We start from the raw sequence: 25,113 nt of genomic DNA on the forward strand, positions 1-25,113 counted from the left end.
ATATTTTTCATATTTTGTTATTTTATAACTTTATTAGACTTTTATCTTGATTTAACTTTTCTTTCAGAATTTACAGACATATACATTCATGTTTATTACATACATACTGTTTTGAGGGTTTTTGGTTTTTGTTTTGTTGTTCATTTGTATTGAGTATGGGGTTGAACCTAGCACCTCAGACATGCTATATAAACACTCCTATTGAACTGTACATCCAGCCCACTACAGTATTTTTATTTTGAGATAGCATTTTCCTAAATTGCCTAGGCTGGCCTTGAACTCACGGAAATTGAATTTGAACTTCAGTTATCCTGTCTTAGTCTCTTGAGCAGGCTTGCACTACCAGGAAAAACTTACAATTTCTTTTTTAAAACGAAAATATAATACTTTTACTTTACGTGTTTATGTAAACACGTAGTGCAGTGCTAGAGATTAAATCTAGAGCCTTGCAGATACTAGGGAACTTCTGTCCCAGTTTATTTTTTGGTTTTCATTTTAAGACAGTTTCTGTTACCCAGGCAGACCCTGAATTAGAAACTTGCCTCAGCTTCCTAAGTAGCTAGGACTATGGGCCTGTATCACTAAACCCATTAAAACCAAGTTTAATTATTTATAACAAATGCATAACCATATCAAAGCTTGTAGTGCAGTCAGTTAAGTATATTTTTTCATTGTCATGCAGCCTGATTAACCCTGGTACTCAGTAGTGTGACAGATGCTGCAGCTGATTTTCCAGACTTCCTAGGAGTATATCTCCACCAACCCCCAGTCCCTCTTTCCCATTTTTGTCAAGACAGGGTTTCTCTTTGTAGCCCTGGCTGTTCTGGAACTCATAGACCGGGCTGGCATTGAACTCACAGAGATCCACCTGCCCCTGCCTCCCAAGTCCTGGGATTAAAGGCATGCCCCACCACTGCCTGGCTTTATTACTATTTTGACAATTATTTGTGTGTGTGTGTGTGTGTATCTATATCTATATGTCTATATCTATATATACATATGCATATATCATAGTATACATGTAGAGGTCAGAGGACAACTTGCAGGAGTGGGTTCTCTCTTTCCATCATGTCAGTTGTAGGGATTAAATGCATGTTGTCAAATTTGGTAGCCAGCTAGGGGTATACAGTGAGACACTTACATAAATAAAATTTGGAGAACAGGAAGCTTCCTGGGATGCCATGTTTATGTCCAGGTGATTGATAGGCCCACTTGGATTAATTCTTTATCTGTCTATCTGTCTATCATCTAGCTAGCTAGCTATCCATCCATCCATCCATCCATCCATTCATTTATCTGTCATCTATTTATTTCAGGACAGGATCTCTGTACATACCCGTGGCTGTCCTGGAACTCACTAGGGAGATAAGGCTGGCCCTAAACTCAGAGAACCCCCTGCCTCTGACAGGATTAAAGATACCTGGCCAGGATTAATTCTTAAGGGAAAAATTATTATTTATCTTTTTCTTTACCAGAAATATTCCAGCTAGATAGTAGTTTTATGAACTTTTTGGCAGTGTAGATGTCTTGTCTACCCAAGAACAGAGCGATACAACCCTAAGCAGTAAAGTCTTGCAGTTGTAGTTCCTGGTTTTCGTGCTACTGATTATGAGGAAGATGCAGCTTGTGGTGGTTTAAATGAGAATATACCCCTTAAGTGCATATGTTTGAATGTTTGGTTCCTAGATGGTGGACTATTTAGGGAGGATTAGGAACAAGCATTCCCACATTTTGGGCATATAGAAGGAAAATGAATAAAAGACTTTCACTATCTCTCATATGCTAATAATTATGTATGGACACATAAAGAAGTCTGAGATATGACACAATTTAACTGGGCATACCACTATTGTCAATCGGTTTTCAATTCTATTAGTAAGAAATGAGTGAGTAAATACTGAAAAATGACTAATATCTCTGTTACACATGGATTTTTATTTTAAATATAAGATATATGATTCAAAAGTTCTGAAGTGACTTTAGAGGATGACCATTTGAATGAACTATGTCTCCTCTGTACTATAATTGGGATATGAGATTAATATGACTTTTTAGAATTACAGAAGGGCAGAAAAAATCAATAAAGTCATTTTAAAGCTCCTTATAGTTCCTAGTGAAATAAAACTGAAAGTGGTGTAAGGGCTTACTATTTCTGAATTTATGAAAATTGAGGAAATTAGCTGTTAAAAAAACTGAGGACTCATACTTAACTGTGGGCCTCCTATCAACTGTGTGCTTTGTGAGTTGCATAATACACGTTCACATTGTGTGAGCTCCTTGAGAATGCTTACTTCATTCATGATTTTTGTCCACATTCTAGTCATCTTTGCTTTTGGATATCCTGTTCTTTTCCTTATTTATTGTACAGTACTGAATAGCAGAATATGAGTAGATGAAACCAGTTTTTCTGTTATTGTAGAGGAACTTTTTTTTTCTACATTATTAATGGAGTTCTTCCTTGTCTTTACTTTCTGGTGTGTGTGTGTGTGTGTGTGTGTGTGTGTGTGTGTGTGTGTGTGTGTGTGTGTGTGTGTTTGGAGACAGTGTTTCTTTGTTGTTGACCTGGGTCTTAGAGATCCACCTGTCTCTGCCTTCTAGTTGCTACACCAGGCATACACCACCATACCCAGCTTTGATACAGTTAAAGTTTTTAGTCCTCAGTCAGGAGAGTTTTTTGCTCGCTCTCTCTCTCTCTCTCTCTCTCTCTCTCTCTCTCTCTCTCTCTCTCTCTCTCTCTCTCTCCAGCTCTGGCTATCCTGAAACTCACTCACTTTGTTAGACCAGGCTGGCCTGGAACTCACAGAGATTCACCTGCCTCTGCCTCCTGAATGCTGGGATTTAAAGGTATGGGCCACCAACACCAGGCTATCAGGAGTGCACTTGACAGATGTGAGTTTGGGGTACATATTTCTTACATTTAAAAATGATCATTTGGCTTTCTAGAATTTTCTCTAAATATAACTAACAGGTCATCTGAAAGAAAACTAGTCTGACTACTTTTTCTTTCTTATGGTGGCAGGCAATGTCAGCCTACTGTGTCGCCTCACAGTGAAACAGCCCCAATTCCAGTTCCTACTCAAGTAAGGAATTACCAGCGCATAGAGCAGAATCTTATATCCACTGCCAGCTCTGGCACAAATCCACATGGTTCTCCAAGGTAAGCCAGTGTCTTTATTCTTTCTATTTGTTTAATAGGTTTTGTTGTTTTTATTAATACTCAAAAGATTGTGTTTATCATCACATATATATATATATTTGCCTAAGAATATAGTACTGAGGAAGAACTTGGGCTAGGAATGTAACTTAGTTACAGAATGCTTACCTACCATGCACAATTCAATCCTTCATTCAATCCCAAACACTATATAAACTAGGCAAAATGGTGCATTCCTGTTATCCTAGCCTTTGAGAGGTGAAAGCAGGAAGATCAAAATTTCAAAGCTATCTTTAACTATAGTGAATTCAAGACCATACCAAGCTACGTGAGCTCTCAACTCAAAACACAAAACCAACAACAAAAACAAGCCAGTTGTTATTACCCACAAAAATAAAGAGGCAAATGGATCTCTTGAGTTCAAGGCCACCTGCATAGCAAACTCCAGGCCAGCCAGGGCTACACAGTCAGACCCTATCTCAAAATAAAACCAGAAAAAAAGAAAGAAGAACTTGTTTAATAATATTTCTGGTGTAGTGGCTCATGACTGTAATCCCATTACTTGGGGGATAAAAGGTGGAACAGTGACAATTTGAGGCCACTCGGGGCTACATAGCGAATCTCTGTCTCAAAAAAAAAAAAACAATAAGAAGGGAAGAAAGCTTTCAGTTTCAGTCCATTTTTTATGTGCTATGTACTTGCTCTACATCTGAGACCACCCCCTCAAGGTGATAGTAAAGACCAACTTCATGAACACAAACAAAATAATACGATGTTCTATGGTGAAAGACGTCACTACATTTCTAGAAAACAAAGATAATGGGAGAATGCCTACTTCCCCAGAGCAGAAGTATGCATGTAATCAGGACTCTGACAGAATGGAAATCACTGTGCCCTATAGACCTAAATCTTAGAAAATTCAGGCAGCATGGAATGAGGGAATAACACTGTATTTCTGGCAACTTGTTCTTAGTGTATCTGTACATAGTCAGATACATATTCTCCATAAACAGTATCTGTATATGACATAGCTTATTGTTATACCAAAAGGTGATAAATAAGCCAGGTGTCCACCAGTGTTTCCATACTGATCTATGACAATAGAAAGCTATGCACCTTCTATTTCAAATGAGTAAGGAAGCTTAAGTCTGACACAAAGAAGTTTTCATAGTATAATATAAAATGAAAAAATGTGATTTTTAAGCAGGAAGTGGTGACATACACCTTTTATCCCACCAACTGAGAGGCAGAGCCAGGTGGATCTCTGTGAGTTCCAGGCCTGCCTGGTCTACAAAGCCAGTTCTAGGACAGCCAGGGCTATGCAGAGAAACCCTGTTTCCAAAACCAAAACCAAGTAAAGTATTGTTTTTGGATCCCTTCTTATAGCCCATAGGTCAAAACTGCTTGATAGCAAGACTAGGATATGGTTTGCTTCTCTCATTATGTTGATGTATACATTAATGGTGAAGAAAGCAAAATTGAATAAAACTGTGTCTTAACAAAAATCAAGGTAATGACCTATAAGTATACTGTTAGTCTTTGTGATCTTTACATGCACATATGAAGAATTTTCTCAACAAAGCAACAAAAGCTAGTTTTTGAAAATCACAACCCTAATGTAGATAGGCTACCCAGTATGCTAGTGAAGCACTTTGTAATATATTAGATAGTTGCTTTAAGAACAACAGTGCATGATTAGATTGCCAGCTAAACTAGCCCCCTTTTCACTGAGCACTCTTTATTTTAAAGAATGACAAACTATGGTATGGGAGTAGAACAGCTATTTTGTCAGAAATGAACTAAGGTTTTCTACTTGGAAGAAAACAATGAGGATAAATACCAATAATGAGTTTTCAAACAAAACCAGACCTCTGGAAAACATACTCACCACTGTAATGCTGACAGGTATTGCTAGTTTTTGCTCCGATATTTCTGTATGATTTATGGTAACTTTTTAGATTTATGTGTGTGAATGTTTTGCCTGCCTGTATGTACCACTTAAATGCCTAGTTGCCTTTGGAGGCCAGAAGAGAGTGAAGGTGTTGAATCCCTAAAACTGGAGTCACAGATGGTTGTGAGCTAACATGTAGGTGCTTGTACTTGAATCCTTGGCCTCTGCAAGAGCAAATAATGTTCTTAACCACTGGGCTATCTTTCTAGCTTCATAGCAGTGACATTTTGGTGTGAATGTAGCCCTTTGAAAATGTGTAATGTGTCAGTATTTGGATTATCTGCATGATTCAGTGGAATAGACTTGTCCAAATTGTGTTTAAAATGATGCATAAAGATTTATTGTAAGTGCCAACACTTTTCAGAAGAGTAAACTTTAATGTTAAAAGAACAATATTCATGGATAGTTTCACATTGTCTCACTCTTGAAATCACTACTTGCTTAATATAAAAAAAGAGTATCACAGCTATCTGAAAAGGCGACCAAAATATTTTTGCTTTTCTAGGACATACCTGTGTAAATGTTATATACAACATAGTATATAACAAATTGATTACAGAAGCAGTTATAAAAATTAAAATGTCTTCTATTATGCAGGGTATTAGAGAATTTTTAGAAGTGTAAAATATCAGGCCGGGCGGTGGCGGTGCATGACTTTAGTCCCAGCACTCGGGAGGCAGAGACAGGCGGATCTCTGTGAGTTCAAGACCAGCCTGGTCTACAGAACTAGTTCCAGGATAGGCATCAAAGCAATACAGAGAAACCCAGTCTTGAAAAACCAGAAAAAAAAAGTGTAAAATACCATGCTTCCCTCTAATTCACTTTTTTGGAAAATATATTTACCCTTTGTAATATTAGGTTAAATATAATATGTTCATTTAATTTAAAAGCTTTATTTATATGTAATAAATAACAAGATATAGAAGTTAATAAAAGCTGTCTGTCTGGAAGCTAAGTAATTTTTCAGAGGATAAAAGAATCTGGACCTGAGTCCAGATTGACAGTGATTAGTATGTCATGTGTTACTCAGCAGTTAGAAGCTGATAGTCATGTTAGGCATTCAGGGCATTAGTGAGCTCTGGACAGATACACCAGAAACTAAGAATAGTGGTAAACTTCTTAATAAGAGCAGGAAAGCATGAAGAGTTGGGTAGAAGAATAAAAAAAAAGGAAACAGCATTTTACTACTACTACTTTTTTTTTCCTGAGACAAATCTTGTTGTGTAGTTACTGTGTAGGCCAGACTGTCATGGAACTCATTCCACCTGCCTCAGCCTCCTAAATGAGCCACCACACCTGGCTCATTTTACATTTTTCATTTTTGTTCCTTGTAACCATTATGTGTTATATGTTTAAAAGCCATGGAATGCTGTTTGGAGTTATTAGAAAAAAAGTGTCAGAAATAATGTTGTGTCCTGGGTCCTATCAGATAGGAAATTACTCTTTTTCTTTTCAGATCTGCAGTGGTACGAAGGTCTAACACCAGCCCCCTGGGCTTTCTCCGGGTTGGGTCCTGCTCTCCTGTACCAGCAGACACAGTGCAGACAGGAGGACGAAGACTCTCCACTGGCTCTTCCAGGCCTTACTCACCATCCCCTTTGGGTGAGGAAAATTGAATACAGTCATTTTTTAACCTGATTTTCCCTGTAACAAATCTGATAGAGCACATTCTCAGGGAACACTGGGTGGTGATAACCATGCTTTTCAGCTGATCATAGGACACACTCTATCCTTTGTACTTCACCTCCTGACTTCAACTTAAAAAAAAAATTTCTGTATTGGCTGGCATGGTGGCACACACCTTTAGTCGCAGCACTTGGGAGGCATAGGCAGGTGGATCTCTTCCAGTTTGTAGACAGCCTGATCTACAGAGGGCTCTCAGGACAGTCAAGGCTACACAGTGAAACTCTTGTCTTGAAAAACCAAAAATAAATAAATAAATAAATAAATAAATAAATAAATAAATAATCTTTGTATTGGAACCTGGGGGATGGCTCAAAAGTTAAAGTGCTTGTTAGGTGAGCATAAGGACTGTAGTTCAGATCCCCTGAACCCAGAAAAATGTTGGGTAGGTTTGGTGACCTACCTGTAGAAGGCAGACAAAGGAGATTTATACACACACACACACACGCACACACACACACTTCTCTTTAGCAAGCTGGTGACTTCTTGGATTTGATTGAGAGACTGTGCCTCAAAGAATAAGGAGGAAGAGTAATCAAGAGAGGCACAGGAAAGGAAAAAAACTGTATGGTGGCTGTTAGAAATATAAATGTGCTTTTTGTTGTTGTTGTTTTGGTTTGGTTTTCAGACAGGGTTTCTCTGTGTGATCATGGTAGTCCTGGAACTCAGAGATTCACTGGCCTCTGCCTCCTGAGTGCTGGGATTAAAGGTGTGTACCATCTTTTCTCTCAAAAGTATCCTTATCCTCTGGTTAGTTTAAGCCCTGGGCTAAAATGTATTTAATATTTTCCCTACTTAACACTCAGAAGAGTGAAGATCAGTTAAAATACAACATTCCCCAGGAGCTTTCTGGCTCAGAGTGGTAATGTCAGCATCTTTGTTACAGATCTTTTCCTTGGTGGTTGTTTAAGAAAGCCTAAAACAACCAGAAACCACAGCAAGCAGAAAAATAAAATGTCTTTTAAGCGAAATTAAGAAACACAGTTCTGAGCCGTGCATTCATGGCACACAACTTTAATCCCAGCATTTGGGAGGCAGAGGCAGGTGGATCTCTGTGAATTTGAGGCCAGCCTGGTCTACAGAGCAAGTTCCAGGACAGACTCCAAAGCAAAACAGGGGGGGAGAGAGAGAGAGAGAGAGAGAGAGAGAGAGAGAGAGAGAGAGAGAGAGAGAGAGAGAGAGAGAGAGAGAGAGAGAGAGAAACCCAATTCTGAAGGAGGCCAAAGCACCTAGATCTCTAGTATCTTGTGCTCAGAGCACAGTGATGGTCATTTGTAATCAGAATCCAGCAACTCGATGATACTGTGGTTTTTAGTTTAGAGACTGAGAAGATAGCTCAATGTAAAGTACTTTCCATCTAAGCATGAAGATCAGAATTAGAATCTCTAGCACCTATGTAACAGCGTGCATCTGTAACCCCAGCATTAGGGGAAGGCAGAGCAAGTAGGTACCAGGGGCTAGTTGACCAACTAGTGAGCCTCAGGTTCAGTAAGAGATTTCTGTCTCAAAAAACAAGAGAGTGATAGAAGACAGCCAACGTCAACTTCTGGCATCCACATTTATGCACCACATAAAACAACAAATTTAAAAAGCCTCATCACCCATTCTGTTATTAACTAAAACAAAAAATTCAAACCAAATCTTGGCCTGACTTTCCTCCTACAGGTGCCACTGGAGCATGCTATGGTCTGCAAAGACCAGATCAAAACCTTAAAGCTGAAAGGGCCACTGCCTTATTAGTTGGACAGAACCCTTTCCTGTTGTAGACATTTCTTATATTTGTGTAAACACCCTGAAGCTTCCTTGCTCATGTCAGTTTGTGTTCATAGGAAAGTAGATGAAAAGAAGATATTGTATATATTAGGGAACCACCTATAAAAGCTAAGGGGAGGATCAAGAGGAAGCAGGGAAGGCTTTAGACTAAGGTACAGATTTGATGATACCTGGGAGAGGAGGGAAGAAAATCAGGAATCTCAGACTATAGCAAAATCTAAAAAGTTTTATCCAGACTACAAGAATAGCCCTAAGTACTGTGTTGTGAAATGAATTCCTTGACCTATTTAACAGGCCTAAATTTGTCATCGGTTGGTAGCAACTTTCAGGAGTCTGACCTCAGCACAAATGTGATATATAGGGACTGCAGCTGAACCATCAGCCTGCTGGATCCTGCATGCCCACAAACCCTACATTTATCTAAACTCTGGTACTTCCACTACAACAACCTACCTGCTGGGAACATTTATTTGTTTTATGGTTATATAATACTTTTAAAGCCTTAGCCTTCCTGGCACCTAGAACATTGATTAAGTATATTAAATCTTTGCCAATTAGAATTATGTAAACTACTACAGACTGAGGAGCTTGTATGTTGCCCATTTCTTTTGGGGGGCAGGGGTCAACACATGGTTTCTCTATGTAGCTTTGGAGCCTGTCCTGGCACTCACTCTATAGACCAGGCTGGCCTCAAACTCACAGAGATCTGCCTGCCTCTGCCTCCTGAGTGCTGGGATTAAAGTCATACACCATAACTCTACATTTCTATCCTTTATTGTTTTTTTGTTTTTTTGAAATTTCTTCTTTATTTCATTTCTAGTTGGTACCATTCCTGAACAGTTTAGTCAGTGCTGCTGTGGGTATCCTCAGGGCCATGAAGCCAGGAGTAGACACTCCTCAGGTAGGAAAATATATTTCATTATGAGTGGATTTGAGTTATGTTTTTCCAGTCTTGAATATAATTGATATGAAATATTTCCTCTCCTATACTGTTTATTTTTTTAGAACTTTTGTCTATTTTTTTAAAAAATATACTAGTATCTCTTTGTGATCATAATATTCTTTTACTATAGTTAACCTTAAGAAACCAAGGGACAAAATCTTTTTTTTAAAGAGGAGGGGGATTGCTGGAGAAATGGCTCAGAGTTTAAGAGCACTGGCTGCTCCTCCAGACGTCCTGAGTTAGAATCAGATAACCTCTTCTGAAATGTAGATACATATGCAAATAGAGCACTCATACATAAAATACATAAATATTTTTAAGTAGAATAATGTTCTTAATAATAAATGTCAGGTTTGGAATGGGATCAAACAGGAATGGTCAGTAGCAAAGCTATAATTGTTTTTATTTATTTTTTTTTGTTTTGTTTTGTTTTTTTAAAGCAGTATTTCTCTATTTAGTCCAGGCTGCCTTGGAATTCTCACTATGTAGACTAGGATGGCCTTGTACTCACAGAGATCTATTCCAGAGTACTGGGATTAAAAGCATGCACCTGTAGCAAGAGTTCTAATTGTTCTAAATAATAAAAACTCAGAGTCTGATATTAGGGGTAAAAGGTGAAAAATCAGCAGCCTCCAATAGAGCTTTTACCTCTACCAATGCTCAAACTAAAGAGACCAAGCTCCTGTCTCCTGCTTATATTCCTTTCTCCAACCACCAGCCATCTCACTTCCTGTCTATCTGTACAGACCTCCAGACTTCTATGGCTAACTAGTGACTAGCTCTGCCCTCTGATCTTCAGGCAAGCTTTGTTAGAGTATAAACAAGGTATCTCCACATGCACCACCATGTTCGGACTCCAATTGGTATTTTTTATGTTGTTATAATTGTTAGAGGTCATTATTTAATTGGGGTTTGTGTTTGCTTGTTTGAGATGGGGTCTTGTTATGTAGTCCCAGGCTTTGAATTTGAGATCCTCCTACTTTAGATTCCCAACTATGGGATTACAAGTGTGCACCACCAAACCTGGATTTTAGTGTCTGATTTTAGAAGATAATATTTTAGACACTAGGAATGAATACTTGTATGCTCTTAATGTTATTAGTAATAGTTTAGTTGGCAAGAAATTCCAGAGAATTGTCTTCATGGAACTTAGGTATTAGTGATCTTTGCTGGGCAAGAACATGATTTATGTGGAAAAGTGATGCCTAGTCTCCTAGGTATATGCGTTGTCTGCCTGCCAGCCTCTCTCCATGTCTCAAACAACAGGAGTAACACCTGAGGTTGTACTCTGACCTGCACATGCAATCCAATTGTCCTTGAACACACACATGTACACAAATTGCCTTTTTTATTTCCTGTGTTTTATTTATCTCTGCACTTCTCTATGGGTTTTAATGTTGCCTTCATTTTATTGATAGGTTCTCCAGTGCCACAGACCCAGTCACCACAGTCACTCTTACTGGGTGCTAGACTGCAAAGTGCCCCCACCCTCACTGATATCTATCAGAACAAGCAGAAGCTCAGAAAGCAGCACTCTGACCCCGTGTGTCCATCCCATGCGGGAACTGGGTATAGTTACTCACCTCAGCCTAGTCGGCCTGGCAGCCTTGGAACCTCTCCCACCAAGCACATGGGGTCCTCTCCACGGAGTTCTGACTGGTTCTTTAAAACTCCTTTACCAACAATCATTGGCTCTCCTACTAAGGTGTGTTTCTTAAGCCCTTTTATACCTATGAACTGGTACTTTATGAAAGGATTCATCATCAGAATAGTTATAATTGTAGTGAGTGCTTTCCTTTCAGAAAAGGAAGTTGAGCCTTAAAGAACTTACAGGAACAGCCCAGCATCACACATATCATAAATACAAAGCCAGTACTTGAATCCACATCTAAATCCCAAATCTGTCTATACCCATGACCAGTGTACCATGTATCCTATTAACTAGCTTACATATGTTTCTTTAGACTACAGCTCCTTTCAAAATCCCTAAAACACAAGCATCTTCTAACCTGTTAGCCTTGGTTACTCGTCATGGGCCTGCTGAAAGCCAGTCCAAAGATGGAAATGACCCTCGTGAATGTTCCCATTGCCTCTTAGTACAAGGAAGTGAAAAGCAACGATCTGAGCTGCAGAGCAAGGCTGTATTTGGCAGGTAAAAGACTCTTTTCTCTTTAGCCTTTAACATGAAAACTAATCCATAAATCAAAGTATTCTGTTGTAAAAGCAATGAGATACATTACTTTAGTAGGTGATTTATGCCATGTGATTAATAATATGTACCATATATATTTGAAATAAGTTGGGGTGAAAAGGGTTTATTTGGCTTAAACTTCCATGTTGCTGTTCATCACTGAAGGAAGTCAGCACAGGAACTCAAACAGGGCAGGATCCTAGAGGCAAGAGCAGAGGATATGGAGGGTTGCTGAATATTGTCTTGCTCTCTATGGCTTCAGCCTGCTTTATTATAGACTCCAGGAGCACCAGCCCAGGGATAGCACCACACACCATATGCTGATCCCTCCCCCATTGATCATTGATTGAGAAAATGTCTTACAGCTGGATCTCATGGAGGCATTTCCTCAACTGAGGCTCCTTCCTGTCTGATGACTCTAGTTTGGGTCAAGTTGACAAACAAAACCAGCCAATACCTCTTCTTGAGTGTCTTTTAAAACTATTTTGGTTATAGAAGTTTATCTATACCCTGAATTATTTGTCAGTTTTTTAAAAAGGTGCTTTCCTATTATTCATGTCACTATTCTTTTTAGATCTGTCAGCACTGGGAAGTTATCAGACCAACAAGTAAAGGCACCTTTAGGTGGACACCAGGGTAGCACGGATAGTTTAAATACAGAACGACCAATGGATATAGGTAAGAAAATTTTTCTTAATTTGTCAGCAGGTATTTGTTAGCATATGCATAATTTATTACTTTATAATAAAGTCTCAAGCTTTGTGGCTTAAAGCCACACACAACACACACACACATTTTTATATAGTTGTAGAGATCATTCCTGATGTCTCATTTTCCTTCTCAGTACCCATCCAAACAAATCTTACTCAGTATGTTGATGAGAAATACTCTATGATTGGAAAATCATGACCAAAATTTTTTTGTCAATAGTATCATCCTGGCACAAATTAGCCTAAACACCATACTCCCAAGCCTTTTTCTTTAATAGCAGCTGAATCACAGAAAGATGCAACTACTGAAATTTTCAGAGTTGCTCCAGGGTTTATTTCTATTGACCACTCCTTTATAGATTATCTGAACTGTTTATCAACTCAAATAAAAAACACCAGGGAGATTCCATGCCCTTACCCCAGGCTTGTTTACAATTAAAATTTCTGGAATGTATTCTAGGAATCCCAGGATAGCCTCAAACTTGCAGAGATTTACCTGCCTCTGCCTCCTGAGAGCTGGGACTAAAGGCATGAGCCACCAAAGCCCGGCTTCTTTGATACTTTTTTAACTGTTTAGTTTTTAATAATTGCCTTGGGGTTACCATATATTATCACCATTGGGTTAAAATTTACACTAACTTGATTCTAGTGAGATATAGAAATATTACTTCTCTCCTCTTAGTACTAATTCCCATTTCCTTTCTTAGTGCTATCACTGTTAGTCTACACATACAAGAAGATGTAATGCATTTTTTTAGATTTTATTTTTTTATGAATATGCATATTTGCTTGTGTGTATGTACGTGTGACACATTTGCCTGGTGCCTACAGAGGCCAGAAAAGTGTGGTAGATTCTCTGGAACTAGACTTAATGATGGTTAGTTCCCAACATCCTCTTGGGGCTTCAAAACCACTTATAATGGCAGCTTCAGGGTATCTTCTGGCATTCTGGAACATACAGATATACACATAATTGAAAATAATAAAAATACGAGTTGGCTTAATGGTTAAGAGCATTTGTTGTTCTTGTAAGGGACCTAGGTTTGATTCTCAATACCCACATGGAGGCTTACCATTTCCTAGGGTAACCAGGTATGCATGTGGTGTACAGACATACATGTAGGAAAACCATTCATGAATAAAATAAATCTAAAAAGAAAATTTTAAAGAGCAAGCTGAGTTAATAAAAATTTAATTTACATTAATAGTTCAGTGTATAATTTTCATACTTACCATTTTTGGTTATCTTTAGTTGCTTCTGTAGATTTGAGTTTCCATCTAATGTTATTTTCTTACTCAAATACATTATTTGTGTTATTAGCAAACAAATTACATTTGTATATGTTACAAACCTAACAACAGAATTATATGTTATTCTTTTTAAGATCTATTCATTTTGAGTTATGGGTATAAATGTTTTGCCTTCATGTATGTATATGCACCATGTTTGTGCATGTTGCACATGGGTTGCAAATGGTCATGAGTCTCCATGTGAGTTTTGGAAACCAAACCTAGGTTCTCTCTAGCTCCATGCTTGTTTTTCTCACACAGTTACTTTTCATATCATTTGAGAAAGGAGGAGGATGTAGTTGCATTCTTTAATAGTTACATATTTACCTTTATCTAATGGACTTTTATTTCCTCCTCACTTATGTAGACTACCTTCTTGGTCCAGTTACTTATGGCTTCAAGAACTTTCCTTGGTATTTCTTATCAGAATACCAAGTCTGCTAGTCTCAAACTCTCTTAGTTTTTTGTTTATTTAGGAGCATTTATTAATTTTTTAAATCTGTACCAGGGAGTGGTGGTTGTACACCTTTAATTCCAGCACTCAGGAGGCAGAGGCAAAATCTCTGAGTTCAAGACCAGCCTGGTCTGCACAGTGAGTTCCAAGACAGCCAGGATTACACAAAGAAACCCTGTTTCAAAAAACAAACAAAAAAATTTAAAAATCTGTGTGTGTGAGAGAGAGAGAGTAGAGGCATGCATGTAAGACTGTGTTTGTGGAAGTCAGAGACACCCTCAGTGCCATTTTTCACCTTCTCCATGTTTGAGACGGTCTCGTTCAGTGCTGTCTGTGCTAGGCTGAATGGGCTGTGAATTTCCAGGGATTCACCTGATTCCACTTCCCACTCACTGTAGGAGCACTGAGATAACCCGATGCTCAGCTTCATGTGAGTTCTAAGGATCCAAACTCAATGCTTTACCCACTGAACCATTTCTTCAATAAGTAGTGTGTCTATGTAACCTCAGGTCAGAAATTTACTCTTGTTTTATTTTTATGCAGATAAGGCTGTAGCTCAGCTCTTGGATTCATTTCTGAAGAGTTTTCTAGATAAAGATTCTTATTTTTTTGTTTTGAGACAGGGTTTCTCTGTGTAACAGCCCTGGCTGCCCTAAACTAGCTCACAGAGATCTACCTGCCCCTGCCTCCTGAGTGCTGGGATTAAAGGCGTGCACCACCGCCTTTTGACTTCTTTTTTTCTTTTTTTATGACATAATTATTGAGTCTTTAGGAATTTTACATTATCTACCTCAATCCTGTTCACCTCCAAGTCCCTCCATATCTGCCCCTCACCCCTGCAGCATTCCCCAAAAGAACCACCCCCCAAAGAATTAATTAAAAACAAAAGAAACAAAAACACCTCAATCCTCTGTCTTTCCCACCTCTCCAATGCCTCTTCATTTGTCCTAGTGACACTGGGAGCTGTAGTGTACTATGCAATCTACCCTTTCCTCCATTCAGCACCACCTACCAATGTTCATTGCAGTGAGTCATTGGTCTGGTTCAGGACCTCTAGCCTCTGGCCCACCAACATTACTGAACCCTCACTGAAACTCTTCTAGGGTATCCTGCTGTTGCCCCAAGTAGTAGAGATCCTGAGGCTAACATTCCATAGGACCAATGCTCCAGAGGGTCATAGATGGGGTAGATGTTAGGGTGGGCCAATCCACAGCAAAGGATGTGATAGCTGAGCTGGTCAGTCTGGGCTTCTAGGATTGTCCCCATCAGGTGAGTGGCAGGGCCAGCTCTGCTACTCCCATACCATCAAGTCCAGCTCTGCCATGCCCATAGTGAGGAGTGGGGCCAGTATTCCTCTGAGGGGTAAGGCCAGACCTCCTGCTGCAGTGTCTAGCTAGGGGCAGATCCAGCCCTTCCATGGCTGGTGAAGAGCAGGGCCAGCTTAGCACAGCCCCTGGACCCCTTGTAGCTACATGGGCCACAGACATCAACACAGACCCCAGCTACAGCAAGACCACAGACTCAGACATGGCCCCAGGTGGCAGCACAGACCACTCAGATGGGCATGGCCCCAGCAGCAGCACAACCCTCAGATACCAGTATTGCCACAGATTGTAACCCAGACCTCAGGCATTGTGTAGCCTTTGGTGGCAACATGGGCCACAGACATCAACACAGATAGCCCCATACTATAGCCTGGGTCTGAATGTCCCCATGGCCCCAGGTAGCATGAACCACCCAGATTAGCATGGCTGCTGGACCCCAACGTGGACTCAGGTGACCAACCAGACCCTGAGCATCAGCACAGCCCTCAGTGGTAACAGGAGCCACAGACATCAACTCAGACCCTGGCCCCTGCAGAGCCACGAGCCCAAACATGACCCTTGGCAGCAGCCCAGGCCCAGACCTCACCCTGACCCCAGCTGGCAAACAGGCTGCCCACATTGGTTTGTTCCTCACCACCTTCCCTTCAGTTCCACCTCTCTCCATGGCACATGGGCTGCTCTGCTTCACTTTCCCATTTCTCCAGCATGTACTTGTTCATTGCAGTGGCACCTGCAGGCCAGGCACTGCAAGGCACCCAGTGGGCGTGTCTCCTGCCAGGGGTTCCAGGTGGGCCTGTGGATGTCTTCAGCTAGCCCGGACTGCCTAGATAGACTCTTAGTTGGCAGCTTTCTATTTCAGTGCTTTATACTATCCCATTGCCCTAGGGCCTCCACCTTTCTGATTACAAGTTAACCATAACTTTTATTTGGGTTAATTTTGATATGACAAGTTATTATTTTTTCTGCTTTCAAGTTTTTTTCTTTGTGTTTTCACTGGTGCACTGTGTACAGGTCATTCACTTTGTCTTTTTGTTATATAGAGATACGTAGGCTTTGTGTGTGTGTGTTAATGAGAATTAACTCTATGGATGGTACGCTTGTTATACCACTGAACTATATTTACAGCCCCTTAGGTTAACTTTTTAAATGAAATTTGGGTAGTTTTTTTGCCAGCATTTGTTGGTTATGTTTTCTTTCTCTCCTTTCTTTGTGTTCCATAAGGGTAATTGTCTCCTTTTTCTCTGAAACTATCTCTGAACAATATATATTTGAACTTTATGGATCCATTTGTGACAATTTTGACAGGAGATTTATAATGATTTAAAAAATTCACATACCCATGTTAATACCAATGTACAAGAAAAAGGTTTTTCATAAATATACTTATATAGAGATAAGAATTTTAGAATTTATTGCCATAAACTATATGCATCTATTATCAAAAGTTAAAATTTATTAAAACTTAAATACTAAAGGAGCATACATGGAGCCACTCAGTTAAGGGAATTGTGAAATCAGGGAGTGCACCTGGTGACCTGCAGGGTCTCACAGCTACCTCTTGTTGCTATTATGCTAAGGCTGAATGCCACAATTATCGGCTGAAAATGCCTTGTTACTCTGCCAAACAGTTCTTTCTCCATTAAATTGTGTGTCGTGGCTCTAAGAATACTCTCTGGAGAAAGGACAGTCTTTTCAGTAAATGGTACTAGACCCTTCTTTCTTCCATATGTAGAATGTCAACTCAGAATGGACTAAAGAGCTAAAACACTTTAGGCATTTTGTAGGCAAAGGATTTTTTGATAAGAGCCCAAAACAGTCCAGGAATTGTGTGAAACTAAGAAGCTTCTACACGGCAAAAGAAGCTTATGACTTAAATTGAAAGATCCTGTATAGATCCATATTTTGAATATTTGATAACCAGATAGCAGTTCTATTGGGGAGGTTCTGGAGACTGGGAGGTGGGCATGCCTGCAAGATAGAAGTTACTGGATGCAGCTTCTTGGAGGATGTATTATGCCTTGCTCCTTCCTGTCTGCTCTCTGTTCCCTGATCTTTGGTGATATGAACAGCCCCTACCACATGGCCCTGCCTCCATGAACTGATCTGCTTTATTAAAGCCACTTTTTTTGTTTTGTTTTTTGTTTTTGGTCATTATGGCAATTGTTTTTGGGTAGACTCATTCTGCCTATCTTTCCAGAATTCTTGTCTCTTAGCCCTGCCTATTTTCCTGTCTCTCTGGCCAAACAGTGTTTTATTCATCAACCAATAAGAGAAACATATATACAGAAGAACATCATCTATGTGTGGTGGCCCACAACTGTAATCCCAGTGCTTGGTAATCAGAAGCAGGAGGGTTGTGAGTTCAAAACCAGTCTGGTCTATATAGTGAGACACTGAGTCACAAAGTAAAATAGAGCTGGGGAAATGGTTGTGTGAAAGAGCTTGCTGCTCAGGAGTGAGGACCCGAGTTTGGATACCCTGTATCCACATAAAAGCCAGGTAGGTCAGGTGGCATGCCAGTAATTCCAGTGCTCCAAAGGCAAAGACAGAGGGATCCCTGGGCAAGCTGTCTAGCTATACTGAATTTACAAACTCTAGGTTCAGTGAGAGACCCTGCCTCTATAAGGCAGAAGGCACCAGATCTCACTTCAGAATTTCTGATGGTTGTAAGCTATCATGTGTTTGTTGGGAATTGAACTTAGGACCTCTGGAAGACCATCTAGTGTTCTTAACCAGTGAGCCATCTCTCTAGCCCCTTGTTTACATTTAAAATTACACATTTTTCTCTTCTTAACCATGAAGTCTCAATTTGAAGAAATGGAAATTGTTGGTAATATTGAAAACTTCAAGCATTACTGGGTCTTAAAATACACTAATAAATACTCTTAAATACTTCTTGGGGTTTTTTGTTGTTGTTTTGATGTTTGTTTGTTTGTTTGTTTGTTTTTGAGACAGGGTTTCTCTATGTAGCTTTGGAGGTTGTCCTGGAACTCATTCTGTAGACCAGGCTGGCCTTTAACTCGCAGAGATCTGCCTGCCTCTGCCTCCTGAATGCTGGGGTTAAAGGTGTGAGCCACTGACACCCGGCTACTTTATGTTTTTTGAAATATTGTTGGCATTGATCTCATTAATTAGTCAAGGATGACCTTAAAATGGTGATCTAGTCTCCATTTGTCAGGTGCTCAGATTGTAGGAGTACACCACCTGCCCCATTCTTAAAGACTTTTCATACATGACACAGTAAAACCTTGAAGACATTACTAGAGTATTTGCATCATCTTCTAAATTTTGTATAATATGTACTGTATGATTTTTACTTGCTATTCACTCCCTAGAATATTTATGAGCTCTTTACATTTGTAGTGCTGTCTGGTAGATAACATGGACACTGTATTAGCTTCCTTTTGTATTTTGTTCAGTCAGTATTCTTAGGCTCACCACTTGAAAGTCAATAGTCAGAGACAGTACAGTTGAGAAAGAAATCTCAAATCTGTACCTTAGGGGACCTGGAGAGATGGCTCAGCAGTTAAGAGCACTTACTGCTCTTGCAGAGGACCTGGGTTTGGTTTCCAGCACCCACATATTGGCTAACAACTGTCAATAATTTCAGTTCCAGGAGTTCCTGTGAGTTCAAACATACAATCAGGCACATATACATAAAATAAATATTTTTTAAAACCTACACATTAGGGAACTCGGTACAGTCACTTTCATATAGGGAAGGTTGAGAGTGCAGTGATTGGAAAATGATGTGTAACCTTCTCATTAGAACACCCTTGAAGTAATAGCCAAACCATCCTTTTCTAGACGAGGCTCTGTAATAAACATGCTGTTTTCTTGCAAATGAAGCATGGTTCCACTTCTAGTTAAGGAACAGGATTAGAAGGCTGTGTGTTTGTGTTAGATGATGCACACTCCAGGGTTATCTGAATTTACTGTATGTTCTGTTCTCTGTAAATCAAGACAGAATGTTTCTGATTAGTAAGTTGTAGTTAAGTTGCTCCATGTCTTTTTAGTTATTGTCTTAGAAATAACCTTGCGGCTTAATATACTGAATAAGGAAAGATAGCATGAAGCAATGACTGACATTGAATGGTGTTCATTTCTTAGCACCTTCAGTTAGAGGTGTTGTCTGCACCAAAGTTAATGAGAGACTAATAACATATCATTCAGTTTTTTCTCCAGCTCAGACAGTGTCTTTCAGTATATAGCTCTGGCTGGCCTGGTGCTTATTATGTAGACCAAGTTGTGGTGTTAGGAACTGAACCCATAGCCTTGTCATACCAGGTAAAGTATATATACCATTGAGCTCTATTGTAGTCTTGCAAAATTAGTGATTTATAGGGCTGGAAAGATGGCTTCGTAGTTGAGTGTTTGTTGCTCTTACAGGGGACCCACATCAGTTCCCAGTACCTAGCTGGGGGCTCAAAACTATTCATAACTGTAGATACAGGGGACTTGGCTTCCATAAGTACCAAGCACATGTGCAGTGAACATATATAAACTTGAGCAAAATACTTCTAAACTTAAATAACTTTTTAAAAAGTAATTTATGGACATCTGAAAACAAAGCTAGAGGACTTATTTAGCTTTTCCTTTGGTTTAAGGTCTCTTAGTTTATAATTTGTGTAAATATTTAATTTATTATTTGTCCCCATAAAGGTAATAATTTTCAAATGTCTGGCTGTGAAAAGGCTGTGAATTAAACTTGCTGATTCAGCATGCTTTGGTGGAAGGGGAAATTTTCACCTGCTCTTTTCATTTCATCCAAGGTCACCAGCCCCTGCCTGATCAGCACCTGTTGTACCCTCACATCATTTCTGATAGATGTAGGGGTCTGAAGGCATAGATACAGTTTGTTTAAATTCTGTGTTTCCTATCTATGTTGTTTACCTTTGTTTTTTGTTTTGTTTTAGTTTTTGTTTTTTGTGGTTTTTCAAGACAGAGTTTCTCTGCATAGCGCTTGCTGTCCTGTAACTCACTCTGTAGAATACACAAAGATTGAGGGACAGTGGTAATGCACACCTTTAATCCCAGGCAGAGGAATGCAGATCTCTTAGTTTGAGGCCAGCCTGGTCTACAGAGTAAGTGAGTTCCAGGACTATACAGAAAAACTCTGTCTTGAAAAAACTGAATAAATGTCACCTATCACACCCCAACTCTTTTTAATTACATTGAAGTGTGTGTGTGTGTATGTGTATGTGTGTAGACATGCACATGTCACTGCATGCATGTGGAAGTCAGGACAACATGCCAGCGGCAGCTCTCTTCTACCTTCTTAGGAATCAGACTTAGGTCACCAGCTTTGATGGCAAGCAGTTTCACTTGCTGACCCATCTTGTTGACCCTCTAAAATATTCTTACTGGAAATATATATTGAATAATATGATTTTAGAATAAATGTTAGAATTTAGAATTAATATTAAATGGGGCTTGAGAGGTGGCTCATCAGTTAAGAGTACTTACTGCTCTTACAATGATCCTAGTTTACTTCCAAACATCCACACTGGAAGCTCACAACTGCCTACAATTCCCAACTGCAAGGGGATCTGACACTTCTCGCCTTGGTGAACACCTGTTCTCTCTCCCCCACCCCATATATATGCAATTAAAAATAATAAAAACAAATATTAAAATTAATAAATATAAAAGCACAAGTTTCCATATGTTCCACTCCCATATAGAAACACTGTGGGTGCAATCTAATATCTAACCAACTCTGTTTTAGCTCCTGCAGGAGCCTGTGGTGTTATGCTGGCATTGCCAGCAGGAACAGCAGCAAGTGCCAGAGCTGTCCTCTTCACTGTGGGGTCTCCTCCACACAGTGCCACAGCCCCTACTTGTACTCATATGGTCCTTCGAACAAGAACCACCTCAGGTGAGGAACTTTGGTTCTGGTGTGTTCCATGACTAGTTGTGATAGTGGTGTAGTGGTGAGATTAGATACATCATTTCTCCAGTAAAGAGTTGTAGCTGTTTTCTTTCCTTAAAGAGTTATATGTCAGAAGTGACTGATGTAACATGTTGGGGAGGACTTTGTAAAGTAAAAGTAATATATACTGTACTGTATACATGTATGTATATATATATATATTATATACTACATATTATATGGGGGTGGAGGGATGGCTCAGAGCTTAAGAGCACTGACTGCTCTTCCAGAGGTTCTGAGTTCAATTCCCAGCACCCACATGGTAGCTCACAACCATCTATACTGAGATCTGGTACCCTCTCCTCTTCTGACATAAAGGAGTAAGTACATGCGGGCAGAACACTATACATAATAAATATATCTTTAAAATATATATACTATATGTATACTTATGTATACATGTTTATGTGCAGTGTAACATACAATAAAGTGTAATTTCTCCATGAAGGAATAGATATGCATGTCTAGTTTGTATACTACATCTTCTTTCATAGACTGAAGTCTTCTTTTAATAAACCAAATTATCTGAAAATTATTTATTTGTTTATTATTTATTTATTGTAGTGCTGGAAATTGAACTCAAGGCTCCCCACATGATAAACAAGTGCTATACCACTGCATTCCCAGTTCCACTCAGAATCTTTTGAGACAGTATCTTCTGTGAATAACCTTGAACTCCAGATCCTCCTGTTCTAAGTGTTGGGAATGCAAGTGTATGCCTGGCATCCTCAATATACCTCCCTTTAAAAATTATATTATATGTATGTTTTGCCTACATGTGTGTATATGCACCTTGTGCCTGACTGTAGTCCAAGGATGTAGAAGAAGGCATCTTATTCCCTGGAACTGGAATTATAGACAGTTGTGAGCTGCCATATGGGTGCTAGGAATTGAACATAGATCCCCTGGAAGAGCAGTAGATGCTCTTTAACCACTAAACAATCTCCTCAGCCCCTCCCTCAGGCTTTTCCCCTCCTTAAGTCAGGGGCTCACTGTGTAGTCCTGACTAGCCTGGAATTTGTTAGCCTTGAACTCGCAGAGATCATCTGCTTCTGCTTACTCAGTACTAGGATCAAAAGTGTGTGCCACCACACCTGGCTTCCTTCAACAACCCCTACACACACGCATGCACACTCACTCTCTTTTCTTTTGGGGGATTTGGGGAGCTGTTGATTTTATTTATTTATTTATTATTTTTTCGAGACAGGATTTCTCTGTGTAGCCTTGGAGCCTATCCTGGCAATCACTCTGTAGACCAGGCTGGCCTCGAACTCACAAAGATCTGCCTGCCTCTGTCTCCTGAGTGCTGGGATAAAGGTGGGTGTCACCACCGCCCGGCTTGTTTTTATTTTTGAGATAAGGTCTTGCTAAGTTTCCCAGGTTGGCCTTGAATTTACAGTATAGTCCAGGCTGGCCTTAAAGTTGAGATCCTCCTACCTTAGCTTCCCTTAAATTTTATTTTATTTTTGTGCTTCAGGTAGCAGGTATATATGTATAAAATCATTGTTACTGTCTGTTTATTGATACCGAAATTTAAGAAAGTATTTGACTAAGGTTGGAAAGCTGGCTCAGTGGTTAAGAGCACTGACTACCTCTCCAGAGGACCCAGGTTTAATTCCCAGCATCTACATGGTCACTCACAACTGTCTATAACTCCAGTCCCATTGAATCCAGTTCCTCTGGCCCCACAAAATTTAAAATAGATATTTTTAAAAAAGCTTTAGAGTGGATTTGAAGTGATCCTGTATCTTAATTATATGTGCTGCATTCTGTCCTCTAGTATTCTAGATAAACTGCTAATCAGGGTACTTATAAATTAATAAGGGAAAGATGAGATAATGAGAGGTAGAGCTAAAGTATTGTTTTAGAACTATTCAAAAATACAGAGTGAGCTTCAGTCCAAGCAGGTTTGCCTGGAGAGACCCTGTCTTCAAACAAACAAAAAAACAATAAAATGCTTTTAAATCCTAAATAAACTACCATTTTAATACAGTTAAACTTTTTTCCTCCTTGGATAGAGTCTGACTTTGTAGACCAGACTGGTCTTGAATTTAAACAGATCCACCTGCCTCAGTCTCTCAATTTCTGGGATTAAAGATATGCCACTAGTGCCTAGATACATCAGCATTTTTTTAAATATAAGGCCCAGGGCTGATGTGGTTTCATGGGCACATGCAATGCTTTTTTGAGAAAATTATGTGGCTATCCTTAGTAGGTGTAGTGATGCACACCTTGAATTCCAGCATTCAAGAAGCAGAGGCAGGCAAGTCCCTTGAATTCTAAGTCAGCCTGGTCTATAGAGAGAGTTCCAGGAAAGCCAAGGCTACATAGAAAGATCCTTACTCAGAAAGTGATTAAAAAAAATGCTTATAATGTTTGCACTTTGAAAATTCCATTCCTACTTTGAAGTACTTATCACATAGGAATCACCTAAGAAAAAGGATTTTAGTAATATTTTGTAATGCAAAAATACTAACAATTCACATGATTCCAGATATATTTTGTATATGTAAAGTTGCATATATGTAAAAATGCATCAGTTGTATTTTTATTCTTATGAAGCCAATGGAGCATTAAGGAGAAAAAATATTGTATAAATTGTATGTTACATAAATTTGTTTAAAACAGTGTAGAAAAATTGGAAATGATGGTTCTATTTTATTTATATGTATATAAAGAGAACATATTCATATATCCATATAGAATGAGGAGCGTAGGCCTCTTCCTTCCTTCCTTTCTCTCTGTCTTCCTTTCTTTCTTTCTTTTGTTATTTGAGACAGGCTTTCTCTGTAGCCCAAGCCATTCTGGAACTCACTTTGTAGATCAGGTTGGCCTCAAACACACAGAGATCTACCTGCCTCTGCCTCCCTAGTGCTAGAATTAAAGTTGTGCACTACCACCACCTGGCTCCTAGGACTTTTCTTTAAATATTTTGTTACTTGAATAGGTTATGTCTAATAAATGAGAAGTTAGTGTGACAGCTCCTTCTGACTACTTTGGACATGTGCTCCATGTATTGTTTCTTTGCAGTGGGGTCCAGCAGCTCAGGAGGCTCCTTGTGCTCAGCAAGTGGCCGCGTGTGTGTGGGCTCCCCACCTGGGCCAGGCTTGGGCTCTTCTCCACCAGGAGCAGAGGCAGCTCCCAGCCTGAGATATGTGCCTTATGGTGCTTCACCACCCAGCCTCGAGGGGCTCATCACCTTTGAAGCCCCTGAACTACCAGAGGAGACACTGATGGAGGTAGGGAAGAGATTGTAGGGTATGTGAATATATTGTTGATGTGATGTGGATGTTCTAGCAACAATGAAAGAACATTTTATATCAAGTATTTCTGAGATTTCAAAATCCCTTTTTTTTTTTTTTTTTGTTTTATTTTATTTGTTTGAGACGGACTTACTATTTAGCCCTGAATATCCTAAAACTGTATAAATGAGGCTGGCCTTGAATTCTCCAGTGCTGAGGTTACAGTTGTGCACCACCTATGCCCAACTCTATTTGTAGGATTTTAAAAGATTTTTTTCCTTCATTAGGTAAAAATGCATCTAAACATAGATTTAAAATGCCAATCTGTGGACAGTTTGGCTTCTGAGGAAAGTCAGTTTTCTTTAAGGGTGTGGCCTCTGTAGCTCTAATGGATGGCCCATACCCAGAAGTATATAGGTAGCACAAATTGGACTTGGTGGGTTATTTAAAAAAAAGTGGACATGA

At 39.4% G+C, this 25,113-nt stretch overlaps 1 protein-coding gene across 2 annotated transcripts in view; it reads left to right on the forward strand.

Annotated features, from left to right (window-relative positions):
• The window catches only part of Ulk2 (unc-51 like autophagy activating kinase 2), a 71,682-nt gene that overhangs the window by 38,598 nt on the left and 7,971 nt on the right, over positions 1 to 25,113 (forward strand). For both annotated transcript variants that reach the window (XM_051180447.1, XM_051180448.1), the window contains 8 exons: positions 3,020 to 3,157; positions 6,562 to 6,707; positions 9,382 to 9,462; positions 10,923 to 11,209; positions 11,469 to 11,656; positions 12,270 to 12,373; positions 21,203 to 21,352; positions 24,437 to 24,645. In XM_051180447.1, the coding sequence (XP_051036404.1) occupies positions 3,020 to 3,157; positions 6,562 to 6,707; positions 9,382 to 9,462; positions 10,923 to 11,209; positions 11,469 to 11,656; positions 12,270 to 12,373; positions 21,203 to 21,352; positions 24,437 to 24,645 (1,303 nt within the window). The remainder of the gene's footprint in view (positions 1 to 3,019; positions 3,158 to 6,561; positions 6,708 to 9,381; positions 9,463 to 10,922; positions 11,210 to 11,468; positions 11,657 to 12,269; positions 12,374 to 21,202; positions 21,353 to 24,436; positions 24,646 to 25,113) is intronic.

This window comes from Phodopus roborovskii, unplaced genomic scaffold (assembly GCF_943737965.1).
Source record: "Phodopus roborovskii unplaced genomic scaffold, PHOROB, whole genome shotgun sequence".
NCBI classification, from domain to species: domain Eukaryota; kingdom Metazoa; phylum Chordata; class Mammalia; order Rodentia; family Cricetidae; genus Phodopus; species Phodopus roborovskii.